The 27,151-nt window shown below is 39.6% G+C and overlaps 1 protein-coding gene across 2 annotated transcripts; it reads right to left on the bottom strand.

The window, feature by feature from the left end:
• On the bottom strand, positions 1-26,235 carry anxa6 (annexin A6). 2 transcript variants are annotated; one of them, XM_052149882.1, is made up of 25 exons: positions 26,084-26,235; positions 24,827-24,883; positions 19,621-19,705; positions 19,425-19,519; positions 19,176-19,289; positions 13,383-13,473; positions 13,229-13,308; positions 12,915-12,971; positions 12,544-12,637; positions 12,101-12,196; positions 11,958-12,016; positions 11,729-11,851; positions 11,467-11,525; positions 10,371-10,449; positions 7,899-7,980; positions 7,716-7,810; positions 5,631-5,744; positions 5,215-5,305; positions 4,945-5,024; positions 4,798-4,851; positions 4,594-4,687; positions 4,407-4,502; positions 2,177-2,235; positions 1,685-1,822; positions 1-565 (listed from the first exon to the last, which is right to left on the bottom strand). In XM_052149882.1, the coding sequence occupies exons 2-25, from the start codon at positions 24,833-24,835 to the stop codon at positions 506-508; spliced, it is 2,004 nt and encodes a 667-aa protein (XP_052005842.1). In that variant the 5' UTR covers positions 24,836-24,883; positions 26,084-26,235; the 3' UTR covers positions 1-505. The 2 variants fall into 2 exon arrangements, with proteins under 2 accessions (XP_052005842.1, XP_052005843.1); XM_052149883.1 differs by having other exon boundaries at positions 1,700-1,822; positions 26,084-26,234.
• Positions 26,236-27,151: the final 916 nt, after the last annotated feature.

Here is a 27,151-nt window from a genome sequence, read left to right on the forward strand (position 1 = left end):
CCGGGTAATTTCTTTTATTTCTTGGCTGATCAATCAACAACACAGTGTGGCTGGGTTACAAATAAAGCACTAAAAGTAAGTGCTTTGAACTGTAAAAAAAACAAAACAAAAAAACTGCGTACATATCATGCATAATTGCAGAAAATGGGACACAGCAACAAGGAGTGGCTTATGCACAGATCATCGGTCACTAGCTTTGGCATATGAATGGCAGCAGCAGAGGGCAATTAGGTGGTATATTATGTGTTCCTGTAGCTCAACTGGTAGAGCATGGCTTTAACAACACTACTAATGTTGGTTCGATTCAATCAGGGAACATTAAAATATATTTTTTTTAAAGTATTAAACCGTCTACGTATACTGTCGCTTTAAATAAAAGTATCTGCCAAATCCATAAATGTAAATGTATATTGACTAGCACCACACAAACAATAGACTGCAACACAGCGCACAGGTTACTAGGCATTAATATCCTTTGCCATATCCAGGACAACAGGAAGATGTTCTAGTCCTCCCCTCCGCAAAGTATCAGAAGCGTTTTACGATAGTCTCCTGATGTGTCACCCTGAGAGAAAGCACAATAAACACGTGAAAAACAATCAAAATTATGTTAGTCCCAACATCTGACGAACCATATTTGAAGATGAAGTGTGGAATTTTTTGCAAAGTAAAAATACTTTCTCCTTGCCCAGCTTAATATGCAGAGACACTTATAAGTAAGCCATTGGTAAGTTGAAAACTCCTGGAAAGTGTAAACACTGTGGCTCTCTTTGTTTGAGCATCATGACCAGCCCAACACTGCAACATTGGCTCAACAGCTAGTTGCTAATGGCAAAGAAATTACATACTTCACCTTTTTAACAAAAGCATTAAAACACTCCCAATGCCTTGAGAACATACATCAAGGTCATACCAGTGATAGTAGCATAATGCCATTAAGCTGTTATGAAATTCACTGCATTATGTAATTTCCGGATAAACTTTCATAATAACTGAATGGGCAGTGAGATCAACAGTTTATTTTTCTACCTTCACAGCCTAAAGTCACATTTCATGGAAATAAAGTTTAAAAATGAAAATGTTATGAATCCATGCAACCCTACAAACAATAAATCCAATCCAAAAATCTGTGGAAACGTTATGCTAATTTTTCACACACCTTAAAAACACAGACTTTCTCTCACCATGCTTTATTTAATACCATCTATTATTAAAGGTATCAGATGTTCTAGTAACTGTCAAGCAACATATCAAAATAAATGCTGCTATCTTCTTTTATTTTAAGTATAATAAAAGGAAACATCAAATGTAGCATAATAATAAGTAAAAAACTCTTTGCATGAAGTTTATTATCGAGAGCTATTATTGATCTTTAAAGAGAGTTTTGACCACGGAGCCAGTATAGACCTGTTATTGAACACTTCCTGTCTCCACTCTATCTACCAATCAAATTCAGCATACTGAGAGGAAGTCAAGCATGCAGGGGAAATTCCTAAACAGCTGAGTTGAGCGAGTACACTGCAGGAAACACTCTGTTCCCCTTGACTTCAACAAATGAGGATGTGGAACGCCTACAGTACGACAAAACAATACGTACACAACTGTCTTATAAATTTATTAACGTTCAATCAAGCCATGCACACAAAATGGCATGTAGTATGTAGACATGGAGCACACAACTTACAACCAGTGTCTCTACCTGGATGAATTCATGCAAAGAGGCGTCATGGGTCTCCTTAAACTCTTTGCGGATGTTGAAGAGGTCGATTTCAGAGCGGGACACCATGATACGTATGAGAGCCCTGTCATCTGTTCCCAGGCCCTGCAGGGAAATTCACAGGGCTCAGGAAATTTGGCCTGACCGCTGATCTTAGCAATGCAGAGCATCGGCAATAGTGCAGATGCTCATCACAGGCCTGTGACTCATAAACAAGCCTGAGAACCTTCTCTGGAGCCTCAACAGCAGACACACTGTCATCAGATGAATTTGACATGACTGTTATCTTATATAAGTGCTTTTGACTATAAAATATGTTTCAGAGGACTTACTCACTAGAGCTTGTTCTTAGTCAGTGACTCTAATTTGTGGCTGAATGATGTCATTTTGGCCTGCCCTACTGCTCAATGCCTGATGTAGATGCTGAGGAAAGTGTATTGCAAAACAAAGTAGTTGTACCTTCATGGCTTTGTACAATCGGTCAGCAAAATAAGAGGGCTGATTCTTCACACTCCGCACTGGAAAATATGAACATGTTATTGTTATTTTTTCAATGACTGGAGTCATGTGATCACTTCAGTGTCATGTTTTTTTTCACAACAAAACACATACAGTAATACATGTGATCAGAAATGTGACTTCTTACTGATGTAGTTACTATAGTTGTCATATAAGAATTGTTCAGTTGTAATCTTAGTCAAAAAGGCAGAACTTTTTCTGGAGGACCATTTCTGCCCTCTCTCTCTGACCCTTATAATTAAACAGGTCTATTTATGTTACTGTGCCTTTAAGATTTATATGTAAACACCCTCTTTGTATCTAAAATAAGTAACAGCATTTTTCTTTGCTCACACACTGAGTTCGGGTTTGTTGTCAGTTCCAAAATAGCTGCCACTTCCTTTACTAACAGCCTCTTTTCGCAAAGCCTACATTACATTGTGACAACTTTACAAAACTGCACTGAAATGTGCTGCACAAACTGATAAATGACCAGCAACCTTGTTAATAAACTTCAACCACTCTTTCCTAAGGTTGGGATCCTTTGGAAGGATTTGCAGAGCAGCATGTTCTACAGTACACACAGACAGGAACAGCACCAACATGATCCCACAGGAAACTGACATACTGCTTCCGAAAGATCATGTACTCTGAAATCAACCCATTCTGCCATATTCCTGACAAACCCCATGCCCCATCAGACAAATTTGCATGATTTCAACTGTTCAACAACACTTCCAGCTCAGTGTTAAAATTACACATTTACCACGAATTAAAGGTGCACTCAGTACATTTGGTCTTTGTGTCATCTTGTACTTACACTGACACCTAGCGGCTTGGATGCAGCATAATTTAGTTTTCAGTTTCAGATGCCATTGTAGAAATTTTTGAATTCACTTTCAGCCATGATTACTTGAGTGAAAACGTTGAATAACAGGACTGTTAGTGAGAATAAGCGAGTAGTATTCGGCTGGTCATGTGATTCTAACATGGTAGCCCCCATGTGCGGACCCTCTCTATGTAGAATTAAACTTTAGTTTTATTGATTTTTAATGTGAGTGGTCATGATTTCCTACATATATTGCAAAATTACAAATTACAATCTTTTATGAACAGAAGTTAAACTTTTTTAATGAGGAAAAAATAACTGAGTGCACCTAACTAGGTTAGTGAGAGTATATACTACTTACAGAGCATCTTATAGGACAGGGTGGGAATTATTTTTATGAAATAGTTTTGCACACTTCGCAATAACTTTTGTGTTCCCTCGCAATAGTTTGCGTGTCCTCATCGCAATGTTTACTATGGTTTTACTACAGTAACCATATTTTAACCATGATATTCATCCTGAAACCATAGTGATGATACAGGAAAATTCAAACTATGTTAATAAAAATTATAATTTTGAGGTTATTATGATTTTACTATAAAAATACCACACTTTAACTTACTACTATAGTAATATTGTAATAACCGACTATTGTAGGCTAACCATTGTTTTCTTTTTTTTTTTTTTTTTTCAGCAGATACCATGATTTAATACAGTATACCTGTATCCATATAGTAACCATGGTTTTATTATAGATTAAACATAACTTGGTATTTGTTTGTAAAATCCTAATAACCAAAAATTATTATTCTTTTTATCATAATTTTCATTTTACTGTATTATTACTACAGTTTTACTTTGAATATAAAGATTAAGATATGGTTATTATAGTAAAAAAAAATTATAAATTTATCGCAATGCAAACAATTGCGAGGGAACGCAAAACTATTTCAGAAATAAAAAAAATCTGCCCTGACTTCTAAGGGGCTCTGTAAATACTAACCAATTAATTGTATGGGGGGGGGGGATGATTATTGGGGGATGATAATGATCAGAGATGATTATTGTGCAGCTCTGGGGACATGAGGAAATGACACTAGTGCAACAATCGAAAATTATTTAAATGATTTAGAAATTGACTTTTAGGCCCACAACACTGTGTAACATTATACATTGTCTTAATACTTTTACAAAGCCTATTAAAACTGAAATCTGGTGAAATTAAACATTATCCTGTAAATACTACAGCTTTTACAGGGGACTTAACTGTAAAGGTCAAGGAATGGTATGCATGACCTATATAAATAAAATGTGTTTTCCAGGTGCTTGGTCATTGTGCTGGCAAAGTAAAACAGCTCTTACCAATAGCAAACATGGCATTTTTAACATCTCCTGACATTTCCTTCTTTATGATCAGTTCGATGTCCTTATTGCTGCATCTGACAAATTCCTGGAACACTGGATGGGATAGAACGAATGTTGGCTGTAGTGTTAAAAAAAAAAGCATGTATTAGCACAAGTACCAGTAGCAAACATGTGTTTGCATTACCTCTCCTCAGGTGAGGGAAACTCCTTGTGCACAGAATACTCATGAACTTGTCCTCCATGTCACCCGAATCTGCATTGCACGCATCTGCCAACGCCTTACATAGGAGAAAAACATATTAAATCCCATCTGTCTCATGACAGTACACTGATATTTACCTTGTACTTGGTAAATAAATGAAAGTTTACAAAGAATCTTATAACTTACTTGGGCATCTTCCAAGATCCTGCCCATGTCTACAGCTTCTTCTTCGCGAGCTCCCTGATAAACACCATCAGCGTTAGGTGATAAAAATGTGTTTATAAGGCACAATCTATGAACTGTGAGCCAGTGTTTCAACTGTGTTTATAGTACCTGTGCCAGAGAGATCAAAATCCGTTTGAAATGTCCAGATGTGTCTGATGCGATGGCATCCTCTAAACTTTTTTTAAAGGCTGTGTAGAGGGAAATGAAAATATATAGATACAAAGATACATGGGTAGGCATAAAGTAATGTACAGCCTATATGTAAAAGAACTACCAGTACGCTTCATATTGTAATTTACGTGAATGCCCCATTACAAAGATCAATGGCGCCTCCACCTGGACATTATTTTGCTATGAAACAACCATGTGTTTATTTACCACTTCGATAGGCAGCACACATTTTCTGAATCTCCTGGTTACTCCTACTGACCAGGATCTCAATCAGTGCATGTTCATCTGTACCTGCACCCTATTGAAAATATATAACACATTTATTTAAGCATAAACATTGTTATTAATCACGTATGTGGACAGATATTTATTTTCGAATATAAATATTCATATGGAACTCAACATGAAAAGCAAACAGTCCATGTACATGTATAGTACTGATCATCACCTCTGCTCTAGATTGGGCAGGTCACTGCCCCTCAGTGAACAAATGAACACAGAGGTTGAATAACAGGAGCAGGTCAGTCTGTTCTTTCAATCACAAAACAGTCTCACAGCTTTTTATGACTCAAATAAGCCTTTGGTTTTTTCTTTGCCATGCAGTCACAAATCTGCATATTTACCTCAATGGCTTTCTTCATCATTTTGGCATCAAACTCTGCTGGCGACATCATGAGGCCTAGGATGAGCCTTTGAAGGTTTTTGGACAGTTCTGATTTGAGGTCAGCCATGAGATCCTGACCGGAAAAAAAAAGGCCACACATTAGAAAGACGCCAAGTCAGGGGTGGATTATGACTAGCAAGGTCCCCAGGGCCAATTTTCCTTTCCTTTATTTTATCAGCATGTACTGTGTCCTACCAGGGGTTCAAACACCCTGGATCAGGTGTACACAAATGTCAAAGACTCATTTTTCCCAGTACACCCCTAGGGCACTCTGATCATCTTTCACTGTTTTTGACACCAGCATACAGACTTGTTATCCACAAGACGAAACCAGTAATAAAGACTGTCAAACTATGGCCTGAACAAGCCACCTCACAGTTTCAGGATTGTTTTGATAGAACTCTGTGCCATGTAATAAAGAGATGTTTCCAAATTAGAAGCCGTGGATGAACAAGGAAGTACAAAATCTTTGAAAGCATGCAATAATGCTTTTAAATCTGGTGACAACACAGCATACAAAGAAGCTAGGTCAAGCTTGAAGAAAGGCATAAAATATTTAAAAACAAATACCAAAAGACAATTTACCATAGACAATAGGAAGGGAATCATCTCAACAGTGCTGACACTCAACGTATGTTGAAACTCTGTCTGTCCCCATGGTGCCTAAAGTCAGCTATCATAGTACCAGTACCAAAGAAAATCTACAGAGGATGCCATCGCTGAATTTCCTGTTGGAGCGTCCTCAGGTGGTGAGATTGGATACACATCTGTCTTCCACCATAACTCTGAGCACTGGCTCAGTCCTATCCTCTATTCCCTTTTTACATACGACTGTGTGAGTTTGCAGATGATACAACAGTGATTGGGCTGATTTCTAACAATGATGAATCAGCCTACAGAGCGGTGGTACAGAACTTGGTAAGCTGGTGCTCAGAGAACAATCTGACCCTCAACACAGAAAAGGAACTAATTATAAACTTTGGGAGATCACAGAAGCCTGAATATGCGCCAGTCCTTATCAATAGATAAAGTGTGGACAGTGTGTCCAATTTCAAGTTTCTGGTACATATATCTCAGAGGACCTTACATGGTCAACAAATACTACTGCACTGATTAACCAAGCACAGAAATTACTGTTTTTCCTAAGGATGTTGAGGAAAGCTGGTCTGCCCCAACAGATGCTGACAACTTTCTATCGGTGCACCATAGAGAGCATTCTAACATACTGCATCGCTGTGTGGTTTTTCAGCTGCACAGCCAATGATAGGAAAGCACTCCAGATGGTTGTCCTGCGAGCACAGAAGATAATTGGTGTTGAACTGACATCATTGGAAGACATCTACAGAACACATTGTCTGAATAAAGCTATAAGCATCTACAAGGACCACACACACCCATGACATCACATGTTTGAACTAATTCCATCTGGAAGGCGTTATAAGACATTTTATGCCCATACTTCAAGACTGAGGAATAGCTTTATTCCCAGAGCTATAAATGCTCTGAACCAAGCCACCAAGAACTCTCTTCCTTTATAACTGTTTGTAGTCTTTTAAAACTGTTGGCATAATCAATGGAATTCACAGAGACTGTTATCCTGTCTGGAATGGTGTGAAATTGCCAAAACAGTTACAAGGGTACTGTCTGAACAATTAACATTGACATTGTTACATATTGTATAATTGTGTACACTGGGTATATTGCTGTTACTTTTGTCATTACCATTTTCCATACTGGATTGATTGCACTGTTTAAATATTTATATATATATATATATATATATATATATATATATATATATATATATATATATATATAAAATCAGTATTATATTTATTGTGCTACAGCATCAGCATTTGTTTTCAAAGTTGATGGGCCACGAGACCTTGTAGCCCAGGGCCCGTAGTCAAGGGCTCCTGGGCACTGGCCCCAATGGCCCGGTCCGTAATTCACCTATGTGCTAAGTATGCACGTTTACTACAGCATTATGATTGATGTGTCAGTTTTGGTCAGTGGGAAAACACTGGTCAGGACAAAGACTTACCCTTCCCAAAAGAGATTTGAAAACCTGTCTGATCTCTTGTCTCTGTGCATTGCTCCTCTGTGTCACAATGTCAATAATTGTGTCTTCATCAGTGCCTGAACATCACAAAAAAATCAAAGGTTCATATTTCAAGTTTCAGTGTCAAATTAATTCAAACAAAGTTAATATACTTTTATTACATACCAAAACCCTTCATTGCTTTTCTCAGAGCTTGAGCATCACTCGCAGGGTCAAAATTTGGATTTGGTTGCACAGTTCCCCTTAACTGATGATGGAGACACAAGATAACGTTATTTCAACATCTCCAAAACAGTTAAAGTAAGAGTGCAATGATATCCATGAGCATGAAAAAAGATGAGCACCTTTTGTGAGCAATGAACTGAATGAATGAAAAAGTGTCACAGGGACTGGCACTCTTAAAGTGAGTGTATACACCCTTCATTTACTCACCTTCATGTCATTCCAAACTTTCTTCCATGGTGCACAAAAGGGAATCCCAGTCAATCTTTTCCATATAATAAAAGTGAGAAGCGATTGTATTTTTAACCCTTACCTAATTAGCTTACTTTGCTGTTCACGGTCACTTTTTTTCTTTTTTTTTAAAGATATATTTATTCTTCCCTGAAGTAAAAACATAAAATGATGCACTTCTTTTGGGATTTTATGTTTTTAGAACTTATTTACATATACATTTCTCGATTTCACAATTCATTTGCATACTGTATGTAAAATAGCAAATGTATGTAACTTCACTACTGTAAAAACCTATTTGAAACATGAAGAATATATGAGAATGTGTTTTGTATTAAGTGAAATCATGTTATGACAATAATAGCCAGTCGATGGCTGCAGTGTTTAAGCATCCACCTACTGTGTAGTAATTTTATAACAAGTAATGCATTTGGATATATATATTGATAGACATTATCAAACTATTATTGTATGTTTTACACTCTGCATGTTGTAAAGTCTCACCCCTTCATTTCTGTGTGTGTTTTTCTGTATTGTGGCTGATTTATATATTTTATTTGACAAATAAAATAAAAAAGCTCTGCTTTTTAGTATTTCCCATTCATATATTCATTCATTCATACATTTCATATGGTGGGTCCATAAGAATTTTGACCGCAAACAGCAAAGTTGTCAATTTTATTACCACTTATTGAAGACTTATTGAATCTCATCCAAATGTTTTCCTATGTGTGTGTGTGTGTGTGTGTGTCTGTGTGAGTGTGTGTGTGTTTAGATGGCAAGTGGAGGAAAAGTCACTAAGTCTTGTAATGCTAATATACAAAAACAAAAAAAAAATTACATCAGAAAAAAGGATTTCAGTCAAAAATGAGCGAAAAGATAAGGAATGTTAAGTTGTTGGTCACAAGACTCATGAGAACCAGTGCTGTTTACCATTCAACTTCTGTTGTCGAATTCAGAGAGGAAGATTATCAGTGAATAATCATTTTAATTTTTGTCTGTTCCCCACACAAAGGATGACTTTATATGGCTTCAGAAGAGATGCAATATAGCGCATGATTGGCATAGACCACATTCATAATACTTATAAGCTTATTTTTTGTTATTTTGGAGCTTGACAGACACTAAGTTTCATTACATGTAAAAGACCGTCCAGGATATCCACAGGTTTTCTGACCAACCACTGAGCACCACCATTATGATTCTGATTGCCACTAGACTATTTTCTGGCTCAGGCCTCCATAAGAAGCAATGTAAGATCTACCAAAATGAGCATTCCCAACTGAGAATAATAACCATTTTACAGTAGTTGGAGTAAAAATGGGTTCAGGCTCAACTGGTACAGTTGCTATCTGTCATAACAACTCAAAGTAGTTAATAATATCAACATAACTCACCTCGTTTCATAGCTTCATGCCATCTACCTACATAAAACTTTTTAGATACATTTATGCATTTGGCAGACGCTTTTATCCAAAGCGACTTACAGTGCAATTATTACAGGGACAATCCCCCCGGAACAACCTGGAGTTAAGTGCCTTGCTCAAGGACACAATGGTGGTGGCTGTGGGGTTAGAACCTATGACCTTCTGATTAACAGCCCTGTGCTTTAGCCACTACGCCACCACCACTCACAGATACTCTAAACATCACACTACCTGCTGAGAACACACGCTGATGCGAGTGAAAACACTGGAGACCGGAAAACAAAAACAGGGACACATCCGCATTCTGAAGAAGGTGGATTCTTCAAAAATTCACCTTTTGTGTTCCTTGGAAGAAAGTCATACAGGTTTGGACTGACATAAGAGGAATAGGAGGAATTTGAAATCACTGTAAATAATGTCTTTTTACTGTCTAAGAAGTCAGTTATTAATCTTAGAGCTGCAAATGTTTAATAGTGACCCATAGCAACATCACACCCACAGCACCAGCACACACATTGAGAACTCAGGGATGGTGTGGCACTGAACCCAACAACTAGAAAAGTGTCACAGGAACTGGCAGCAAATCAAAACTGATTATCAAAATGAGTGGTATTCAGATGCAATCTGTGCACAAACAAAAGCTCTGCTGTGCTCTCAGGGTGTATGACACAGTTATCAGCTCTAGCTTGGCCAGAGTGGGGAGGGGATCATTAGAGGGTAATATGATGCATGCTGAGAGAGAGTGGGCGAATCTAACCTGGACTTTGGTCATGGCACTGATTTCCCACATCTTGTAGGCAATCTGTGCAGCCTCTGGGAAAAACTCCCCTGCAATACTGAGAAACAAACAGATCTTTAACCTTTTATGCAGACAAAATAACAATGTACAGTTTGAGGACTTGACAAACACAAAATAGTTTCAATTCCTGAAAATCTTTAGCCTTGTTCTCAGTCTCATTAAAATGCAACAAAACACTGTGGGCAAAAGTTTTATCTCACCAATGTTTATCAAGAAATCTAAATTTTATAATATTATACAGAAGTATGGAAATATATGACAAGTACATACAAAGAGACGCGTGTCTTGTTTGTTAACATTTGGGACACTGGCACACTGTTATGTACAACACTGCATTTTATGATGGTTAAATTCCTCCCTCTACTGAATCTTAAATGTTACTGCAGCATAGAATTAAAGTACTCAGTTAAAGGGATAATTCACCCAAAAATGAAAATTCTCATCATTTACTCACCCTTGTGCCATCCCAGGACTTTCTTTCTTCCGCAAAACACACACAAAGATTTTTAGAAGAATATTTCACCTCTGAAGGTCCATACAAATCAAGTGAATGTGACCAGAAATGTAAAGCTCCAAAAAGCACATAAAAGAAGACTAAAAGTACTCCATAAGCCTTAAATACATGCCTTCAAAAGTGATATGATAGTTCTGGGAATGAAACAGATAAATATTTAAGTCCTTTTTATATTTTAAATATCCACTGTCACTTTCCTTTCATATTTTGTCAGTGAAAGTGGAAATTTATTTTCAAAAAGGACATAAATATTGATTAAATATATGTTTATATTTAATACACTTATCATATCACTTCTGAAGATATGGATTTAACCACTGGAGTCTTACATTAGTCTGCCTTTATGTGCTTTTTGGAGATTCAAAGTTCTGGTCACCATTCACCTGCATTGTATGGACCTACAGAGATTAGATATTCTTCAAAAAATCTTCATTTTGTTCTACAGAAGAAAGAAATTCATACACATTTGTGATGGCATGAGGGTGAATAAATGATGAGAGAATTTTCATTTTTGGGTGAACTATCCCTCTATACACTTACTCATCATCTCCTCCACACAGCTTCAGCAGGGATCGTTTGTACTCCCCAGACGTGTCATCCTGTTGGGTTCACACAGAGGGGTGGAAGATATTATGAAAGTTTTTTGCAAACACAAACACAACATATATCATGAAATGAATCATGAATATATCATGAAATAATGACATAAATCTTGGAATGTTGCAATCAATAAATAAACATACAATGAATTTCATAATATTTTTATTGATTAATTGCATAATTTCATGACCTGATTCACTACCTGAATCATATTGTGCAGCGATTTCTCATAACGCAGCCTGAAGCACTCTCTAATGTCCAGCATGTCAATCTCAGAGCGAGAGACCATAATGCGGATCAGAGTGTTATCGGCGGTGCCCAGACCCTGCAGAGAGATGTGAGAAACAGACAGACAGCATTGATAACTACCCTGAGCAATGCACTTTTACTCCATCAGATTTCATAACAGGTAACACTACAGCAGTATCTACCTTCATGGACTTGTAAAGACGCCTGGCAAAGAACATGGGCTTACTCCTGATGCACTGAACTGAGGGAGGTAAACAAGGGAGCATTAAAGAAGGTTTTGCACTGTTTGACTTATTTGAATTGCATCATGGGAACAAAAGCTTACCAACTGCCAGCATCAAAGTTTCAAAATCTCCGGATAGCTCGCTTTTAATACTGTCTTCAATGGATTTCTCTGCAATTTTCTGGTATTCATCAAATACTGGATAAAACATTAAAACAATATTATTATTTATTGTTCCATTATGTCATACAGCATTATGTTATGTAACATTAATACTGCAATAAATATCAACCTTAATCTTAACTAATAATCTTAAAATATTAGTATTGTAATATTACAAAATAGTACATTTTGTTTAATGACCCCTAGATTATTGTGGTTCTGTTTGTTGCATTTCAAACTCTCTTCAGATGATTAAAGTCAGCACACTGATAGTCAAATCGAATCAGTGGTGCGGTGAGGAGTGTCAGCGACCAATTTTGATTGTGTAAAGTGGGGGAATGTCTGTGTTCAGTGTGTCCAGTGAATAACTGCAGTTCTCATACCCAACTGCAAATGGGTCACACTTCGGTTTCCCAACAACATGATGAATTTGGCCTCGTCTGTGCCCCATTGTGCCTCCCCTGCTTCATACAGGTCCTAAAAGAGCACACACACAAACACTCTTCTAAGGTGCCAACTCTTTCTAGTCAAGAGGTCAGAAGCACACTTGTATACTGTAGGTATAAATCATTTAACTTCATAAACAACTTTTTACATGCATGCATGCATTACTCTTTACATGCATTATTTGCAATAAATGTGACCTGTCCCAAATAGAGTACCTTAAACCTAGATTGTCTTCTATTTTATGATAATACTTAATGAAGGGTAGTATAAGAAGCTTAATATCAGCTGCACACTTCATCATGATCACCTGAGCATCTTGCTCCACAAGATCTTCACTAACAACATCATCTTCCTCTCTGGTCCCCTGAGAAACCACATAATCGCCAATATTAAACACAGCATGGACCAACATAATAAAGGCATTGCAGATATCGCATCCTTTTATTGTAAAAAATGATGGTTCAGTATGCATACTGAACCACTTCTCGGTTAAAAATAAAGAAAAATAGAAAATAAAAAACAACACGCCAGAAAAGTTTTGAGAAACATAAATGCTTAAAGCATGCGCTGTATCTTTGACATGTAATTGTAAATAAACATTTCATCACAGGTTTTACTGACCTGAAGCAAAACAACCAGCATCTTCCTAAAATGTCCAGATGTGTCCCCTATAACATCCTCTTCAATGTCCCTACCATATGCTGTGAATAATCAATCACATTGTCAGGCTTTGAACTGCACAGTTCAGAAGAAAATTTTGGTAAACAAAACTCACCGTCTTTGTATGCTGCCACCAGGTTATGAATCTGCTCATTGGTTCTTGAAGCAAGAATTTCAATGAGGCATTTCTCATCTGTTCCTGCTCCCTTTAAAATACAGGAAGAAAGTATAGTCAATTATTTTGTTCAAAGCACAACTTCAATCTTTTTATTTTGAAGATATGGCATATTATACAAGATGCCAGTATAACTGTTCAGAGGGAAATTATTGCAGTTATTTATGAGATTCAGGATACAAATGAGAGTGGACTGTGTGTTGCTTAACAGTGCATAAGTTCAAATGAAAGAAGACATATTATTTTATCATAGGATAATGCTAATATCATTGTTGCAAAAGTTTTTCAAACCAAGCAGCTTATTATGGTAATATTAAAGTAATATTCTGAGCTCAATCGAAAGCATTTGTAGCATAATATTGATTACCACAAAAAATATTTCAACTCGTCCCTCCTTTTCTTTAAAAAAAAGGCAAATATCGAGGTTACAGTGAGGCACTTACAATGGAAGTGAATGGGGCCAATTTTTGGAGGGTTTAAAGGCAGAAATGCAAAGCTTATAATTGTATAAAATCACTGACATTAATTATTCTGTAAAAAATTAAACTTGTGTACAGTGAGTATTTTAACATTTACAGATTGGCCCCATTCACTTCTATTGTAAGTGCCTCACTGGATTTTTGCTTTTTAAAAAGAAAATGGATGAGCTGAAATGATTTTGGTGGTAATCAACATTATGCTACAAATGCTGTCAATTGATCTTAACTTGTATTGAACCCAGAATATTCCTTTAAGGCATTTGCTGTAAACAGAGTTGAAAAAAGTGTTTACTCCTCAACAAGAATTATAATAGTTAATACATGAATAAGTGAAATACTTCTTCAATTTTTCAAACGAAGCATCAGACATTTCATGTAGGTTCTTTAATTTGGTTCTTTGTGATTCATAGTTTTCAAGATTTTAAGTTAGATTTAAGTTAGCTTGGCCAAACCCGAAATACTTTACCATTACAGTAATTAAGGAAAATAACTTACCGAATCCTAATGATAGCAATGGCAAAACAAATGAACAGGGGAAAAAACATGAAGTAAAACTAAGAAATTACAGTGTATATAACAACTGATATTGTAATTGGTCTCTAAATGACTGATGTTTCGTGAATTGTTCAATATACTATTATATATGTTATTATTTTTCTTTTCCCTTTATGATAGATGTCTAAATCTAAGTTCTCATCATAAACTAAAAGCCAAATGTAGTTATATATTTTTTTTTCAAAATCATTCAACCTAATTACATAAATTAGTAGAAATACAGAATAACAAATCTATCGGAATAATTATCTGTGCAAGCTATGCATTTGAACAACTAAGTCAAACAAAGGTATGCTCTTCAATCAGGCAGGCACAGTGAGTTTTAATTGAATGGAAATGTAGTGTCTAGATTCTTTAATAGCAGAGGCTATTTGCACTAAGTGCATATGTATATATGTGTGTGTGTGTGTGTGTGTGTGTGTGTGTGTGTGTGTGTGTGTGTGTGTGTGTGTGTGTGTGTGTGTGTGTGTGTGTTTATTTAGACTCCCACAGACACCTTACACCAACACCTACCCCTAAACCTAACCCTAACTTTCCCAAGCAAAAATGAACTGTGGTTTTACTACATAGTATCACCTTGGTTTTTTTTTTGTTGCAGTAAAATCATAGTAACCACAAAATGAAACATGTTAACACCATATTTGTTACGAATGGAGGCAGCGAAGCAGACGAGGAGATGCGGATCCAATCGCAGTTCAACTTTATTAAGTAAACAAACAGGCAAAACACAAAACACGGGAACAAAGGAAAAACCCTCAATGGGGAAATAAAACATAAAACTAGAAAACACGGGCAGGGAACACATACCAGGCTAACAACAACATTCAACGAACGACAAGGGGTGAACAAAAAGCAGGGCTTAAATACACAGTGAGTGATGACTGAATGAGATACAGGTGAAAACAATGAACAAAATGGCAGTGAAGATGGCAGGTGGATTCTGGGAAGTGTAGTTCTAAACAATGACAAGTGAACACGAAGGCTAACCAAAAGACAAAAGTGAAAACTAAGGAATGCAAAGGTGGCAGACAAAGGGCAACAGTGAAACAAGACAAGGAATTCCTAACATAGCCCCCCCTCAAGGATCGGATTCCAGACGATCAACATAAAACAAAAAATGTCCATTGACTGGGGGGAGCTTGTAGTGGGCAGACAGACCAAGGGGGGCAACGACGGGCAGACAGGCAGTCCAGGGGGCAACGAAGGGTAGACAGGAAGTCCAAGGGGGCACAAAGGGCAGGCAGGAAGTCCAAGGGGGCACAAAGGGCAGGCAGGAAGTCCAAGGGGGCACAGATGGCAGGCAGGAAGTCCAAGGGGGCACAGATGGCAGGCAGGAAGTTCAAGGGGGCACAAAGGGCAAGGACAGGTTCAGGTGGTCTGGGAGCTGGCCACCGGGCAAGGACAGGTTTGGGGAACCTGGGAGGAGGCCACTGGACAGGGACTGGGTCAGGAGGCCTGGGAGGAGGCCACAGGACAGGGACTGGGTCTGGGGGCCTGGGAGGAGGCCACAGGATGGGAACAGGGTCAGGAGGCCTGGGAGGAGGCCACAGGACAGGGACCGGGTCAGGAGGCCTGGGGGAAGGCCACAGGACAGGAACAGGGTCAGGAGGCCTGGGAGGAGGCCACAAAGGCGGTGACCTGGAAGGCTCTGGCGGTGAAGCCGTAGGAGGCTCGGGAGGAGCCGCAGGAGGCTCGGGAGGCGGAGCCGCAGGAGGCTCAGCTGAGGGAGGCTCTGGAGGCGGAGCTGAGGGAGGCTCAGGAGGCAGAGCCGAGGGAGGAGGAACCATGGAAAGCTTGGGAGGCTCAGGGGGCGGAGCCACAGGAGGCTCGGGAGGCGGAGCCGTAGGAGGCTCGGGAGGCTCAGCTGAGGGAGGCTCTGGAGGCGGAGCTGAGGGAGGCTCTGGAGGCTCAGAGGCCTCAGGGGGCGGAGCCGAGGGAGGAGGAACCATGGAAAGCTCGGGAGGCTCAGGGGCAGAGCCGTGGGAGGCTCAGGAGGCAGAGCAGAGGGAGGCTCGAGAGGCGGAGCCCTGGGAATCTCGGGAGGAGGAGCCCTGGCAGACTCGAGAGACTTGAGAGATGGAGCCCTGGGAGGCGGAGCCCTAGGAGGCTTGGGAGGAGGAGCCCTGGGTGGCTCGGGAGACTTGAGAGGCGGAGCCCTGGCTTGAGAGGCGGAGCCCTGGGAGGCTCAAGAGACTTGAGGGGTGCTCCCCTGGGAGGCTCGAGAGGCTTGAGAGGTGGAGCACTGGGAGGTTCGAGAGGAGCCCTGGGAGGCTCGGGAGACTTGAGAGGCGGAGCCCTGGAAGGCTCAAGAGGAGCCCTGGAAGACTCGAGAGGCGGAGCCCTGGGAGGCTCGAGAGGCGGAGCCCTGGGAGGCTCGAGAGGCGGAGCCCTGGGAGGCTCGAGAGGCGGAGCCCTGGGAGGCTTGGGAGGCTCGAAGGCGGAGCCCTGGAAGGCTCGGAAGGCGGAGCTCTAGGAAGCTCGGGAGGCGGAGCTCTGGAAAGCTCGAGGCTCGGAGGCGGAGCTCTGGAAAGCTTGGGAGGCTCGGAAGGCGGAGCTCTGGAAAGCTCGGAGGCTCGGAAGGCGGAGCTCTAGGAAGCTCGGGAGGCGGAGCTCTGGAAAGCTCGGGAGGCGGAGCTCTGGAAAGCTCGGGAGGCGGAGCTCTGGAAAGCTCGGGAGGCTCGGAAGGCGGAGCTCTGGAAAGCTCGGGAGGCTCGGAAGGCGGAGCTCTGGAAAGCTCGGGAAGCGGAGCTCTGGAAAGCTCGGGAGGCGGAGCTCTGGGAAGCTCGGGAGGCGGAGCTCTGGGAAGCTCGGGAGGCGGAGCTCTGGGAAGCTCGGGAGGCTCGAGGGGCGCAGGCTCTAGGACAGGCATGACCATTGGCGCTGGCTTTTGGTCAGTCCAGGCTATTGGCATTAGCCCGGGAACGGTCGAGGCGACAGGCGCTGGCTCAGGGACGGTCGAGGCGACAGGCGCTGGCTCAGGGACGGTCGAGGCGACAGGCGCTGGCTCAGGGACGGTCGAGGCGACAGGCGCTGGCTCACTGACCTCTGAGGTGACAGTCACTGGCTCACTGACTGTGGTATGCGCTGGCTCACTGACCTCTGAGGCGACAGGTACTGGCTCACTGACCTCTGAGGCGACAGGTACTGGCTCACTGACCTCTGAGGCGACAGGTACTGGCTCACTGACCTCTGAGGCGACAGGCTCTGGCTGGGTGACTGTGGTATGCGCTGGCTTGGGTTCGCTGACCGTGGCTGACGAGGGCTCTGGCTCGCAGACCGGGGCAGGCGAGGGTTCTGTCTCGCTGACAGTAGCTGACGAGGGCTCTGGCTCGCAGACCGGGGCAGGCGAGGGCTCTGGCTCGCTGACCGTAGCTGACGAGGGCTCTGGCTTGCAGACCAGGGCAGGCGTGGGCTCTGGCTCGCTGACCGTGGCAGGCGGAGACTGGGGAGCAGAAGCCTTATCTCTTCTCCTCCTCCGGGCGGACGAGCTGGCAACGCTGGCTCGCTGGCCGTGGTAGGCGTGAAGGGACGAACCACGGGCGAAGGGAGAGTTACCACTGTGGGAGGAGTGGCAGGGTTCTCCTCGATGACGCCCACAGTAAACGGTGAACCGCAGGCCAGCAGAGTCTCCTCCACGAACGCGTGGAGCGTCCAGCCGCGCGTTGCCTGTGGCAACCGCTCCTTGAGCGCACTGTTCAGGCTCGCCCGGAAAAACCCCACCAGGTCGGAGTCAGGGAATTCGGTGGCACTCGCAATCGCGAGGAAATCGCGGATGTGGTCCTCCACCGGACGATTTCCCTGACTAAGGCTGAGCAGCTGACAGTTCGATTTTCGAACCGCTGGATCCATGTTTGGACGTTCGTTCTGTTACGAATGGAGGCAGCGAAGCAGATGAGGAGATGCGGATCCAATCGCAGTTCAACTTTATTAAGTAAACAAACAGGCAAAACACAAAACACGGGAACAAAGGAAAAACCCTCAATGGGGAAATAAAACATAAAACTAGAAAACACGGGCAGGGAACACATACCAGGCTAACAACAACATTCAACGAATGACAAGGGGTGAACAAAAAGCAGGGCTTAAATACACAGTGAGTGATGACTGAATGAGATACAGGTGAAAACAATGAACAAAATGGCAGTGAAGATGGCAGGTGGATTCTGGGAAGTGTAGTTCTAAACAATGACAAGTGAACACGAAGGCTAACCAAAAGACAAAAGTGAAAACTACGGAATGCAAAGGTGGCAGACAAAGGGCAACAGTGAAACAAGACAAGGAATTCCTAACAATATTACTGTAGTAATACCATGGTTATTTGCATTAAAACTATGACTTCCACCAAAAACCTCGTTACTATAATATTACTATAGTAAAACCATGGTCATTTTTCCCAGATCAAAACTTTCTCTCAGCTGTCTGACCTTCACCATGACAAAATTACAGGGAGGCAATCAACATTTATTTGAATTTTTATGTATTATTATAAGTAGTATTAAAGGAAATGTTAAGAGTTGAGACAGGATGGGATAAAATTGAGACAAAATGCGGAATCGAACCCAGGGCGTCCGCACAAAAAAGCACATTAACACCGTCATTACACCACACACCACCAGACTATTAGAGTGCAGAGAGCAGCACTGGGTGGCTGGTAATAGTTGCACCTAGTGCAAATAGTCACTGTTCATTTACACTGTACCTTAATGGCATCCTTTATTTCTTTGGCATCATGATAGGCTGGAGGTCTCATTAAACCGATGATCAGACGTTCAAACTTCCCCGTCAGCTCATATTTCAGATCATCAATTAAATCCTAAAGAGTAAGGTGATTATGATAAATTACACTTTTAACTGTAAATGTTAGAGAACAATTGCAACTATTTTATTCTCCCTAATAGCTACCTAAAGACTTTAATAAATTTTAGGCACATCATGGATGTTCCAGTACCTTTCCAAAGAGTGATTTGTAGGAAGAACGGATCTCCTGCCTCTGAGCATTGCTGCGTGAGGTAATCAGGTCTAAGATGGCCTCCTTGTCACTTCCTGTGACACAACAAACATTGATATAAAGAGATCGTGTGGAATATCCCAGTTGCCACTTGCTTCATACCAAACAGCTTTAGATGAGGAGTCACGACACTCACCAAAGCCTTCCATAGCATTATAGAGGACTTCTGCATCACTGTTTGCATCAAAATCAGGATGACTTTTTACTGTACCTCTGAATTCCTAAAAGAGAGAGAAAGAGAGAACAATAAATCCAGTAAGATCCAAAGGTCTGAGACCTATTTTGTTTTTATTTTGCATTCTTTTCAAATGCAAAACACAATTTTTTATTACAAATTATATTAACAGCAAAACATTTTGAAAAACAATAATACATAAAACAATAATTTTGATTACTACAGCATTTCTGAATCAGTATACATAAAATTGTGACATATATAAACTTCTGTAGAAATGTATTTGGTAAATATGTTTCCACCATAGATAATACATGTGTATTCTAATCAAATAAAAAAATCATGTACCTCAAGTGAGTTTTATATTTTATGCACATTTTTTACGATTTTATTTCAGCTTTTTTTATGCGATATACCATAATTTGCATGAAAATACATGGATGGAAACCCAGCTACTGCATCAACCTAAATACATACAATTACACCAACAAAACAAATTTTAAAGCAATATTCTTGGTTAAAAACATCAGCATTTAATCAACAGCATTTGTGGCATAATGCTGATTACCAAAAAATACATTTTGACTCATCCCTCCTTTTCTTTAAAAAAAAAAAGGAAAAGGGAAAAATGTAAGTTACAATGAGGCACTTACAATGGAAGTAAATGCGGGGGCAGATGTAGGCATGGGCAGGGGTGGGCTGAGCCCACCCAAACATGAGTCTTGCCCACACAATCAAACATTTGGGAAACATTTTTAAATAAAATAAAATAAAAATTCCCAATTTGTGCATTGTTAATAGCAATATGGGGACTGGCTGTGTGTTGCAAACATTGAGGGTGGGCTATAGACTGGTTAACCAATCACAAAACTGCAACAGAAATGTGTAGTGTTTTTCTATTTTTGTCGTTGGCCATAAGCAACGACACTCTCAAGAAGCGGATGCTGCAATCCAGAGAGTCCAAGACGTGAGAAAGGTAATAAGAGATATCTTTGTGTAATGTATAGGTTTTTAGTGCCCATATAGATGCCTGGTGATTTCTCAGTGTGCAGTGACCATGTGGCTGCTGTTAATGCACCACAGGCTCCCTCTTATCAAATATCTCCCTCTCCCTCCACATCAGCTACCCAAAATCACACTGCGGGTGTTCATGAAGTTCTGGACCTGAATAATAAAACAGAGGTCTGTGCGGGATGGATTTTTTCAGACCCGCTCCTTTCACGTTTTGTCACGATCCTGACCGCAAAATCCCGCAGATGGTGGTCTGTGCTCATTTTTCAGTCACACTCCTGTAATATTCTGTTGCTTCTATCATAGGCTATTTTTATTGCAATTCCCATCTGGAGAAAAAAATAAAAACGGTAGAGAGAGAGAGAGAGAAAAAAAATACGTTTTGTTAACACTAACATTGCCAAATATCTGATTGACTTTTGGTTGCTTTCAAAGTTTTGTTTGTACCTTTCTTTAATAAAGCGTTAACATCCATAGCACTAAGGCAACTAAAGCTTTTTGGTTGCTCTTGCACAACAGACGGATAACACGAATAAAACTCTGTACAATAAATACATGAAATAAATCTATTTTATTATGTAAATAGATTTATATTTATATTATATTTCACTCAGCAATCAAAACTTTTTCCGCACTGCACTGTTGCGGGACGCATGGTTCTGTTTTCCCTGTTGTTAATTCGGTGTCGATAAGAGATTCTGTCTGTCTCCATGTGTCTTACATCTCCTATAAATCTTTTTACAGTCCTGTGTTTTTTATTGTTTGTCATTGATTTTTAAACTACACTATTTTTGCCATGAAAATAACCTTTGGTGCTTACATAGCATTACTTTCCATCAATCCATCCATCCATCCATCCATCCATCCAAATTCCTGTGTTCCCTAAATTACTTTACACATATGGGTACTCTTTGCTAATGTACAAAGGCCATACTCACAACTAACAAACATTGAAACTAAGGAAAATGGCTTGAATTATTTTGATGTGGATTTTGTTGTTACTGCATTTTCACACAATGGTTTCTCTGAATTTCAGCATATGAGACAAACTCGTCTGTCACTGGACAAATCATAAGTGTCCTGTTTCAGTCAGAACTCAATTTTGCATTTTGTCTTTGTAGGGTAGTATCATTGCTTATTACATTTCTGTCAAACAGAAAGAATTGTCATCATTTAATATTATATAATTACTTCTTTCAGTAGTTCTCATCTGTGTCAAATTTTAGGATCTTAAACTTATATGTTATTGATGTTATTTATCTCTCCATCTAATATATTTCCTTTCACTCCATCCTTATTTTCCTCCTTGATATTATTTGTCTCCACTCCATCCTTGCATTCGTGGGGATTCTAATTTGCTTTGTAATTTGCTTTGTAATTTGCTTTGAGGCTGTAATTGATCTCAAAGTATATTGCATTATTTTGTTTCTCAATAATGGAGGAAGTATACTACCTCTATTACTTCAATCTTATGAGTCAAGTCAAGTCAAATTTAGTTGTATATTAATTAATATAATGCTAATAATAGTTCTGTTTAGAACTATTAGTGGTTAAAATTAGTTAGTACACTTATTAAGTGCGTATGATTACATACAATGTTTATCAGTTTATTTATTTCAATATATTATTAATATGGGGAAAAGGTGTCAAATATAGTTATATTGGGTCTTATGATCTTGACAATTACGCCATGTTATGCCAATTAAAGACATTAAATGAGTAGTCTGGGTAACCCCTCCCCCATCCCTCCCCCAGATGGTTTTTCTGAACTGTGAAGACTGAGACCACATTTTTTTTCTCTAAGTTTTGGCCTTCCCTTGACAATGAGATGGCTTTTTTGACAACTAAAAATGAGCTTTTTGAAAAATGCTCTCCCAAGTGGATACATTTGAAAACACAGTCTTCACGTAGTGTAGACAGAGAAAACAATATCTGAAAATGATGACAAATTAATCACAGTCATGTGATCCATTCAAGTTAAAACAATCAATATGGTGTCCCATGTTGTAGCTGCATTGTTTTGCCTGTTATTAACTTTGATAGTATTGTTAAAAATAAATGTTACTTTGTACAACTTTCACATCGTATTCTTTCAAAGGTGACAGGATTTTTACTTGGAACTTGTCATGTTCACTGTTGTCTTTTGTGTTTGTGCTTTTATGTTGAAGTTTAGTTTAGTTCCTGTTTCCTGTTTGGTTTTTGTAGTCCTTTTGTAGTTTCTTTTTATGATTGGTTTTCCCCTGATTGTTCCTCATCCCTGATTATTTCCCCAGGTGTCCCTCATTCCCTTGTTTGTTCCTTTGTGTATTTAAGCCCTGTTTGTTCTCCATTCCCTTGTCGTTGATGTATATGGATGCTTGTTTCCGTGTTCTTTAATGTTCATCCTGCCAGTTTAACCTTTGTATGTTTTTCGTGTTTTTGTTGTGTTTCCCCATTGCGGGTGTTTCCTTTGTTTTTGTTTTGTCTCCTTAATTGTCCAATAAAGCCTACCCTGCATTTAGATCCTCGCCCCTCGTCTGCCTTCCTGTTCATCGTTACAGAACTGCTGTATTGAAAAGCTATTTTCAATTAAAATATTAATATTTATGTAGCCTGAATATTGACAATAGAACAGCAGAATTTGATAAGACCTTATAAAAATAATAATCAAAACATCTTTCCTTATACTCTTAATATAATCTTTTTTTTTAAAGAAAATTCAAACTCCCTGCAGACCAAGCTTTTCATTAGGGTCAGATCAGATATCTAAATTACTTCAGAGTCGCTTATGCCCACAGACCCTTTCCAAGCCATAACATTTACAGTAACTCACACTTGATTGGACTCAAAGAATTATTTAAAGTTACTCTTGGGTGGGACAGCCTACAAATGTTTTTATATTTTCCCAAAATTAAATATTACACCTACAATGAGACTCTCCCTCATTTAGCCAATACTTGCAGCACATGACTTCTCTTCTGCTTTAGTCCAAAATCAGAAGCTCAGTGGGACTATAGAGTGGACAGGTTGTGAGTTATGGGCAGCAAAGGGCAGTGTGTGTGTGTGTATGTGTGTGAGAGAGAGAGAGAGAGAGAGAGAGAGAGAGAGAGCTTGCATGCAACTGAGACTGAAATGTCTGTAACCTTACACTTTCAACCCTATCTGTATTGTATCGTTCCCCTCTAGCGAGCTGCAGACCCCACATAAATGCTACAGGACTGTGCATTTCCAAAGCACCTATGTACTGTTCTCAATCTGCCTACTTTCATTTTCATAATGTCGTTCCTTCTGGTATTTCTTGGTCTAACAGGGGCACAATGCCAGAGTCCTTCCCCTGCATGCTTCTCTGCACATGCTCCAGGCCTGTCCTTCAATCATCACGCAACACAGCAGCTGTAGGCCACCACATCTACAGCAATAGACCCCTAGCAACAATGATCTAAGCAAAAAACATCCAGACAAGCACACTTGCAATGCATAGAGAAACCCATTGTGTTCCTATAGTGGCTGGTCAGCGTCCCACCATTATAAGGAAACATCATGTATATTGCATCATGTCATTGAGATGTTTTTACAAACATTCCAAATATAAGTTACATTTGAAGATATACATACAGGACAAGTTATATGCCAAATTTACTTTGGGTTTATAGGGTTTTTTCTAATCCCTAACCGTAATTGAGAAAATTTAATTGTGATGCTTTCTTTAGCAATGCAACCTTAATATTTACTTTTGAGTGCTTTTCTGATTAAGAATAGTTTTCTACTACATATTTCCCACCAAAAATCTTAAAAAAGGAAACCAATCACCCCTGAAGCTAAAAAAATGTAAAAAAATAAAATAAAAAAAAAACAATATGACTGAATCATCCCAGGTCTACAAGCAACATTGTAGTATTAACAACCGATCTAATTTTTTAATGAGTAATCATCGGCTTCTTAACTTCCAGACAGAAAACTCTGACATCCTACACTCCCTGCAGTACAATAGATGGAAAACGAGATCCATTACCATGTGAATGGAAACAGAGTTCATTTCTTTTGGAGACAGAGCTCATTTCACATTTTATGCTATATGACCAAATGCGGCAAGATACTTGTCCAAATGTTATGGTTATATCAAATTGTAGCAACCCATAAAGTAAGTAAACATGTTGATGTAGACGTTTTAGCTTACCTTGCCCATTTTTGATTACAGTAGTGGTCAAATGTCAATGGAATGATAGTCTTGAACCTGGAGAGGTAATTATGAAGAAACCCATTAATCTTAGACATTCCTTTACTTGTCTTCAAATGATTACGGACACAATGTAATTAGATTTGGGGGTTCATGAAAAGGGGGTTAAAATGGCTGTTGATTATTTTCAGAAAACTCCTAATACCTAATTCTATAATAATATAACCTACAGAAGGATCTATGGAAGCTCCAGGAACTCTTACACTTATGGGGAAACTGAGTTGAAACCACTCTTGCCACTCTTCCATAAGTATAGTTTTAAGGAAACTCACAGTTTATTTGTATTTTATTAGATTTTTTTTTTTTTACTTTTTCTGTAGGCTAAACATAAAGCACATGTTTAACCTGTTTCTGACCACAGGCCTGGCTGCTTAAGGCAAAGCCACACTTTCCACAGGATACTCTTGGCTAAACCCCATTGAGGCTATACTGTGCTCTCTTTCACTGCATCATAATCAGGCAAATAAGCAACAGGGAACTCTCAATGATGGAGGAATGTGCAGTGGAAAGTAAATCACTACAGAATGAGTAATTCCCTGTTATAAGGCCAAATCTGTGTGCAGAAGACATATGGATCATGCAAGTTGTTACTGCACAATTGTGGCACTCACATCAAATTGTCTGTTTTAGTTCAAAGTGTTGTGCAAGCATGATTCATTTTGTGCTCTGACTCTGCAAAATCAATATCTTGCTTTTCATAAATGAACAATGAGAAAAAACACTGATTCATTACAGCATTGTTTAAGATTTTAAATGTGTGCCATTGGAGTCTAATAATAGACATGTCTCCTGGTGTGTTGTGTCAGGAATACATCCAAGATCTGAGAATGAGAGACATTCACCCAGCCCCACCCAGCCAGCTCTACTATAAATTATAATTAAAAGAAGAAAGAATTTATGAAAACCAACCTAAACTTACCTGAGATCATAAAGAAAGAACTTTATTACAGTAATAATCCTAAAACCGTTGGTTTATAATAAACTATTCCCATGAAAGTCATGTTTGTCTAATATACCCTAGAATGAGAAAAGAACGACGAGAACATCAAGTTATTGAAGAAGTAGGCTACCGTTAATTGTTACGTGCCAAGTGTCAGAACGCTGCATTTTTTTTCTAATATGATGTTTAGACACGTTAAAAGTTTATTCAAATAATAAGTAAATATAAATATATATATATATATTTTAATCTTTTACCTTACACAGACGGAGTCGCGAGCCCCAGTTGACAGTGGTCTTTCTGGGAAACGTCCTCACGAGGATCAGCTGTTCTTCTCTGACGCAATGCACGCGCCGCATTGAAGAGCACTCAGTATTTAACTCAGCATTACCAGCGATGACGTACTGTCCACCGTTGACGTCTCGTAATACCAGTTCTCAAATATGACGTTAAATATCAGTGGCATTACAGTACTACGACTACATGATCACACGATTTCTCTGAGTCGTTGCTTTTTTAGTTTTCTGCAATGCACCATCTGATTTGCAAATGCAGCATTTTGGGGAGTCAAGATGGGCATGACAAAGGAGAAACACATAAACACAGCAGGTCTATATTTGTAAGGCACATTTTACAACAATGTTACGTTATGTTATTTTAGGTGATGCTAGCACATCAGACTATGTATATAACCTTATAACTAAATTGTATGCTATTTCTATACTACAGGCTCTATGAGGCACCAGTAAATGAATCACCAATACAATCTTCTCAAAAAGCTTAGAAAAAAAGCTTAAAGGGATAGTTCACCCAAAAAATATTCTTGCTTTCTCACCCTAATGTTGTTCCAAACCTGTTCCTTCCATGAAACACAAAATGAGATGGGTAGATTGGAAGGGATGAGCAGATCGCTCTTAAAGTATCGATAATGAACATCAAAACTCACATGAAAAAAATAGATTCTAAAGGTTTATTTTTAAACTAGTGATTCCTTTTCAAGAAGGTACTGATACTAGGGGACCATCCCTTAGGAGGGTTGACTTTGAAACCCTACCACAGCTATTTTGATTGGCTGGTTGCTTTGGGCCCCTTTCCTATTAAAAAATACAGTTTAGAATTTGTTGTGGGGCCCCCCTGGACCTGTGGGCCCCTAGAATCTTTACCACCTTTCACCCCTCTAGCTATGGCCCCAGGCCCTAGCTCACAGATGGCAGCGAAACGCAAAAATGCATTTTCCCCATCAGCTTCCTACATCAAGTATTGTGCAAGATACCGGAAGACAAGGAAACAGTAATACTAGCTGAGGCAAAAATGGTCCAACATCC

This window comes from Xyrauchen texanus, chromosome 19, assembly GCF_025860055.1.
Source record: "Xyrauchen texanus isolate HMW12.3.18 chromosome 19, RBS_HiC_50CHRs, whole genome shotgun sequence".
NCBI classification, from domain to species: domain Eukaryota; kingdom Metazoa; phylum Chordata; class Actinopteri; order Cypriniformes; family Catostomidae; genus Xyrauchen; species Xyrauchen texanus.